Source organism: Podarcis filfolensis, assembly GCF_964270895.1.
Source record: "Podarcis filfolensis genome assembly, chromosome: 16".
Classification (NCBI taxonomy): domain Eukaryota; kingdom Metazoa; phylum Chordata; class Lepidosauria; order Squamata; family Lacertidae; genus Podarcis; species Podarcis filfolensis.
The window spans coordinates 28,101,046-28,108,220 of record NC_139620.1 but is presented as its reverse complement, the minus strand read 5'-3'; the positions used below and the strand labels follow the sequence as shown (position 1 = coordinate 28,108,220).

The window sequence follows — 7,175 nt, the reverse complement described above, 5'->3', positions numbered from 1 at the left end:
TTACTGTTTTGTAGTCTTTGTTTTAATTGTTTTACTTACTTGTGTTTCATCTTGTATTTTATTCTGTGAACTGTCCCGAAATCTTGCAATGAAGGGCGGTACATAGATTGAATAAACAGTAATAATAACTGCTCTGCAGGTATCAAACCCACCTTGGCTCCACCACAGCCTGCAGTGATGGAGGCTTGAGAAGACTCCGGGCCCAGTGGCTTTTAGCCAGTGCTGCATCGGTACCCAAAGCTTCAGGGAGGTGGACGCTCTGCCAAGCAGCTGGAGGAGAAAAGGCAGCAGCGTTTGAGAAAAGATAAGTGGTTCTGCGTAAACGTTGGGCTCGTCCTCTTTGTAAAGACTGACGACCCTGAAAAAGAGAGAGAGAGATGTCCTTAAAAGTGACTGTATTTGATTTAGCGAACTAAATAACTTTTTTCTTCTCCTCTTCCTATTTTGTTGTTGTTCTTTGAATACTTTAAGATTCAACAATAACAAAAAATACACAATCACTACTACATCAGTTCATTACAATTGACCATCTTTAACAATAGTTGAAAAATTAAAGAGCATCACTTTAACTTACTCAAATTTGCATATTTAACTTTTATCTCTTTCTTAGCAGATCAAAAAGAAAAGGGCCAAAAAAAAGAAGGTAGAGAGAAAAAGAAGAAGGAGAAGAAAAGATTTAAAGAAAGAATTAAAAGACTTTGTGGATATTTAAGTTATAATCAGAAAATTCTTAATAATTATTCATAAAGGACACAGTTTATAAGAAGCAAATAAGGAGGCCAGATACAGGATAAAGGAAGTCTTTTATTTGGCTGTTTGTATTGTTGTATGTTATGTTCACTGTGTGTTATGTTCACGTCTAATGTGTATTGGGGGTGGGGGGGTTGTGTTATGTTGTAAATAAAATTCCAATAAAAATTCAATAAATAAATAAATAAATAAAAGGAGGGGGGTATAAACACATTTGACTTCCGATTAGACTCATTGTATTATTATTTCTATTATTTTTTCACACACAGTTCTAGATTACTGTATTACTTTCTTTGTTTTCATCAGATACCAAAAATATTATATTATTTTACAAAAATCATTCTAGTTCTGCCAGGAGATGTTTATTATTACAATAGTTTTCCAGATATTCTTTAAAGATTTCCCATTCTTTCTGTACTTCCCGTTTTGGATAACTTCTGACTCCCCCTGTCATCATGGCGAGCTGCAGATAGTCTATCATTTGGACCTGCCACTCATTTATCGTAGGTGTTTTATTACTTTTCCAGTTTCTTGCAATTAAGATCCTGGCTGCTACTGTCGTGTACATAGAAAGGGGTCTAATTTCTTTTTTTGATTTCTGGTGTCATTATGCCTAGGAGGAAGGTTTCAGGTTTTTTCTTAAATGAGAACCTAAATAAAGTTCTCATTTAAGGTCTTCTGCTCTTCCTAGAGAGTCCGGGGAATTGAACCTGAAACCTTTGGCATGCAAAGCAGATCCTCTAAAGGTAAAGGGACCCCTGACTGTTAGGTCCAGTCGCGGACGACTCTGGGGTTGCGGTGCTCATCTTGCTTTATTGGCCGAGGGAGCCGGCATACAGCTTCCAGGTCATGTGGCCAGCACGACTAAGCCGCTTCTGGCAAACCAGTGCAGTGCACGGAAATGCCATTTACCTTCCCGCCGGAGCGGTACCTATTTATCTACTTGCACTGGCGTGCTTTCGAACTGCTAGGTTGGCAGGAGCTGGGACCGAGCAACGGGAGCTCACCCCGTCGCGGGGATTCAAACCGCCGACCTTCTGATCAGCAAGTCCTAGGCTCTGTGGTTTAACCCACAGCGCCACCCTCTAAAACTGAGCTATATGGCCTTCCTTAGCAAATCCCAAGCAAGATAACAAATAAATTCACTGGGTCATACTCCAGAGCAGCCTTCCCTAACTCAGTGCCCTCCAGATGTCGTTGGACTCCAACTCCCATCAGTCTCAACAGTACGGCCAATGATCGGGGTGATGAAAACCGTAGTCCAATAACATACGGAAGTCCTTGTGGTGGTGGTTAGATTATTAACTGCCCATCACCAGAAGGGTTGTGGTGGTCCCAGCACTTGCTCCAAACCCTATAGAGCTGCTGCCCACCAGGGTAGACATAATTGTGCTGAATGGACCAATTGGTCTAATTTAGTACTATATAAAGTAGGGTTACCAGATGTCCCCATTTCCCGGGGACAGTCCCCAGATTTGCAAATCTGTCCCTGGACAAATTCCGTCCCCGGAATGTCCCCAGATTTGCAAATTTGTCCCCGGGAAACGTGGCAGTGACAGCCTCAGCAGCCCGGAGCCAGCCTGGTAGAGCAGCCTGGAGCTGCTCACTGCCGCCACCACTGCTGAAGGGGAACCAGGGACGTCTGGCGGTACAGATCTCCTTCCCCCTGCCCCCTTTGTTTTGACAGATCAGGAGAGGCTTGGGAGTCACGGGCGGGCGTTGCCCAGGAGGGGTGCAAGGCACGTGGTTTCTCTGTCAGGCAAGGTGCAAAGCCCTTCTTTTGCACCTTGTGAAACATAAATGTGCAGGTTTTTTTTTAAAAAAACCTGGGCAACAGCCGCCTGCCCGCCCGTGACTCCCGAGCCTGCCCGATCAGTCAAAAATGGGTGGTGCTGTGGGTTAAACCACAGAGCCTAGGACTTGTTGATCAGAAGGTCATCGGTTCGAATTCCCACGACGACGGGATGAGCTCCCATTGCTCGGTCCCTGCTCCTGCCAACCTAGCAGTTCAAAAGCACATCAAAGTGCAAGTAGATAAATAGGTACCGCTCCGGCGGGAAGGTAAACAGCATTTCCGTGCGCTGCTCTGGTTCTCCAGAAGCAGCTTGGTCATGCTGGCCACATGACCCGGAAGCTGTACGCGAGATGAGCGCCGCAACCCCAGAGTCGGCCACGACTGGACCTAATGGTCAGGAATCCCTTTACCTTTACCTTATGTGTGCTTAGGCCCAGGGTCTTTTGCCTCACCATCCCCACTACTGACTCCCTGTTGCTCCTCAGCTTCAAAAAACAAAAAAGTAAAAAAAAAAGTGTCCCCGGATTCATTGGAAAAAAATTGGTAACCAGAGTATAAAGCACCTTCTTCCTTGTTTTCAACAAATTTCTCTATCCCCCCTTCCAGTTCCATGGCTCCTTTTGTTCCTCACCCTTTGGCTTCTAACTCTGTCAAGGCGTCTCCGAGGTCTACGGAGGGAAGGTGACACACCAGAGATGCAAAGGCTTCTGGGCAATCCCCAAACTTCTCCAGCAGGAACTGCAATAGGAGAACCAGGCCCCTGTTGCTCTGAAGCAAGATGCAGCTGCTTTGAGGTGGAACCCCCGAGGCTGCTTGCCGTCGTTGCGCCACAAGGCTGGCAAAGATGGAGGCCTCGTGCCTCACTTCGTGGTCTTCGTCCTGAAGCAGGCAAACGGCCACACCAATCAGGCTGTGAAATCAGGCAGTGAAATTCAAATCAAAACAAAATTGATTTGGCGGGCGGCAGGAAGGCGAGGTCTCAAAAGAACTCAGCCCTGTGCAATGAACAGAAAGCTGACCTGATTTCCCACAGTGACACTGGGTCAGAGTTTTCATTGTGGGGGAAAGCCACTCCCGACCTAAGGAGGGGGGGGTTGCGGGCTCACGCCCCCGTCTACATTCTTGCGGGGCTGGCACCAGCCCCGCGGGACTCAGGCATTCCCATTCTCATTAATAGTCGTCACCCACGATTGGGTCGTCGTCGTCACGATTGGCTGGCGGTAGGGGCGGGCTTACTAAAGGGCATTTAAGGTCGGGGCAGCCCTGGCTCGCCCCTTTCTTTCCTTACAGCAGCTGCGTTTTCCCACCCACCCGTCCTCTAGGTTTGCATTCGGACTTTGCTCTGGGCTTCGGCTGGTCGCCGCAAGGGGCCTGGTAGGAGTTTTTCCACTTGGCTAATTGGCTGTATTTTAGAAGCCACTTGGTTTTTTCACCTACCTCATAGCAAAACGTCACAACTCCTCGGTTTTGGCGGTAGGCATTGACAGGGGTATTGTTATGCCATCACCTCCCCCAAATCTTGAAGGGTAGTTCATGAAAGGACTCCGGGGGGCGTCGCCTCGTCCGAAACCTACGGAGGCTAGGGCCTAAAGCGCGCTCCCGAGTGGTAACCCCTTGGGGAGCGCCTTGGGATGTGCATCTTGGGGGCTCCCCCTGTTGGTGCTTAACCCTTCCTGGTTAGACCGGATAGTCTGTTAGGGCCAGTGCCTAAAGCCAATACCACTCTTACCTGTAACCAATAAAGTTGTGGCCATTTTTCGCCCATTAACCTAAATTCTGGTGTCCGGTGTCTTTATTTATTCCATCTGTGGGAGGGGGCGGGAATTGCAGTGGCGTAGCGTGGGGGGTGCAGGGGGGGCCGGCCGCACCGGGCGCAACATCTGGGGGTTAGGGTTAGGGTGCGCAAATCCACGGGTTAGGGGGCGCAAATCCACGGGTTAGGGGGCGCAAATTACTTGCCTTGCCCCGGGTGCTGACAACCCACGCTATGCCACTGGGGAATTGCCACGCAAACTAAATGGGTAGGTAGATCAAGCCCCCTGGTGCTGCTTGGGGAATAAACGTGGGTGCTGGGAGAGGCAGGGCAAAGAGGTGTCGGCCGTGCTCTGGCCATAGCTGTCAACCGTCCCTTTTTCTGTGGGAAATTCCCTTATTCCAGCGCTGTTTAACGCTGTTTCCCGCTGCTATCCCGGATTGTTAGATATCCCGTAGACTGTCCCCGGGACAGGTGAGGCTGCTGATCCCTTATTTTCGAGGCTGCTGATCCCTTATTTTCAAATCTGAAAGTTGACAGCTATGGCCCTGGCAGCTTTCCAAGGATTCTGGCCCTCTGGCCCCACAGCTACGTACCGTAGAGCCAGGGCACGAAGGGACGAGCTGGAGGATTCTTGGGCTCTCCAGAGCACATCGGCTCCAGACATTCTCAGCGACTTTGCCACAGCCATTCTGAGCACCTCTGAAGACAGGGGGTTGCTGCACTGGTCGATGACTGCACACCATTGTTCCAGTAAAGGATAATCCTCACTGCTGTCCCAGGAGGAAAGAGTATTTGTAATAAGCGAGAGCAAAGGCCAACACTAATTAAGTTCCAAGCGTCCGTCTCTAGAACGTGGCCCTTACAATGCCAGAAGGTCATTTTTCCAGCACAGTCATACCTTGGATCTCAAACGCTTTGGCCTCGAACAAATCGGCTCTCGAATGTTTGAAACCCGGAAGTGAGTGTTCTGGTTTGCGAACTGCTTTGGAAAGCCGAACGTCCGACGGGGCTTCCACGGCTTCTGATTGGCTGCAGGTGCTTCCTGCAGCCAACCGGAAGCAGCACTTTGGTTTCTGAACATTCTGGAAGTCGGACGAATTCCGTTCGACTTGCAAGGTACGACTGTATGTTATTTGCGGAAAACTGAAAGCAAACCATCCCTCAAGTTCGTTCCATGCCACCCTTGCCTTTGCGCACTTTTGTGCTGGGAACAGGGAGAACCTGTATATTTTTGTGCCGAGAAACGGTGACACTCCAGGCATTGCTGGACTCAATCTCACATCAGCCTCAGTCAGCATGACAGATGGCTAGGGTGATGAAAGCTGTAGTGTAGCGACATCTTTAAAAAATAAAAAATAAAGAATGGAAGAAATTCAAAGATTATTTGGTTATAACTTAAATAGAATTACTTGCAAGTATCAGATTGGCCTAGGATCTAAATATGTGATGTTGTAGGATATTATGGACAAAAGTCAAAATGAAAAGAAAGAAAGATGTTAATGGACCAATTAAATTTTATGTGAAAATAGTTTTGGAAAACTACTACAATGATTTATATGGAAACTCAGCCAGGGGGATTCGAGGAAGTCGAATTAGGATAAATGTTTGTTTGTTTGTTTTCTGATGTTTTCTTTTTATGTTTGTGGATATGTTTGTTATAAATTTGGAAAACTAATAATTTTTTAAAAATAAAATAAAATATCTTTTCTTTAAAAAACAACTTTTATGGTCACCAAAACACATATCATACATTTAATACTGACTTCCCTTCCACCCCTTCCATGGTTTGTTTTGGTCACCCTTTTTTTGCTGCACATTCTAATCAATCTGTGTGCTTTTCTTTTTCAATCTTATCTGAGTTAACTATATACTGCTGAATTTATTCTAAACCTGCCAACGTCTTTGTTTACAATAGTTTTCTAGATAGTCTACAAATCTTCCTTAAATACTCTTTCTTCCTGATTCTGTCAGTTAATTTAGCCATTTCTGCATTTTCCATCCATTTCAACTGCCATTCCTACAGTGTAGCATCATCTGGGAGGCCGAAGTTCCCCACCCCAGACACAAAAGATATTAAGAACGAGCCCTGCTAACTCAGGCCAATGGCCCATATAGTCCAGCATCCTGTTCTCACAGTGGCTGAATGTTTGTGGAAAGCCTGTATACTGGAAATGAGCACAACAGCAGTCTGCCCACCTGCGATCCGCAGGTATTCAGAAGAAGAAGAGTTTGGATTTGATATCCCACTTTATCACTACCCGAAAGAGTCTCAAAGCGGCTAACATTCTCCTTTCCCTTCCTCCCCCACAACAAACACTATGTGAGGTGAGTGAGGCTGAGAGACTTCAGAGAAGTGTGACTGGCCCATGGTCACCCAGCAGCTGTATGTGGAGGAGCGGGGAAGCGAACCCAGTTCACCAGATTATGAGTCCACTGCTCTTAACCACTACACTACACTGGCTCCTCTGGCAATTAATCTACTTACCTTGGAGTCAGGAGCAAAGGAGTAAGACACAGCGCATGTCCCAGAAGCTCTGGGCTGAGATCATCGTTCCCCACCATGGAGAGCAGGTCTCTCTTGGTCTCTGCGAGCACAGCTCCGCGCAGCTCGTGAGAAGAAGCCGGGCTCCGAAAGCTCAGCTTGCTACAGAGATGCACACAAGCTTCTAGGTATAACTTCAGAAGCACGTTGTTGGCTCCTCCTTTCAGCATCTGACCTAGTTTCTCCTAAATCAACAGAAGGGAAACATATTTCACATTGGGAACGGGTGGCGCTGTGGTCCAAACCACTGAGCCTCTTGGGCTTGCCGATCGGAAGGTCGGCGGTTGCTCTGTCCCAGCTTCTGCCAACCTTGCAGTTTGAAAGCATAACAG

At 47.3% G+C, this 7,175-nt stretch overlaps 1 protein-coding gene across 2 annotated transcripts in view; it reads right to left on the bottom strand.

Moving 5' to 3' along the window:
* Nucleotides 1-7,175, bottom strand: part of LOC310751010 (tRNA (32-2'-O)-methyltransferase regulator THADA-like) — a 63,266-nt gene that overhangs the window by 1,916 nt on the left and 54,175 nt on the right. The window contains exons 27-30 of one of the 2 annotated variants that reach the window (XR_014542365.1): nt 6,787-7,028; nt 4,895-5,071; nt 3,177-3,424; nt 153-358 (exon numbers count right to left, since the gene is read on the bottom strand). Coding sequence is in view for 1 of the 2 variants with exons in the window: in XM_083589679.1 (XP_083445805.1) it covers nt 153-358; nt 3,177-3,455; nt 4,895-5,071; nt 6,787-7,028 (904 nt within the window). In the remaining variant the exon portion in view is untranslated. Of the gene's footprint in view, nt 1-152; nt 359-3,176; nt 3,456-4,894; nt 5,072-6,786; nt 7,029-7,175 lie in introns of both variants that reach the window. The other variant, XM_083589679.1, reaches the window with a different exon arrangement.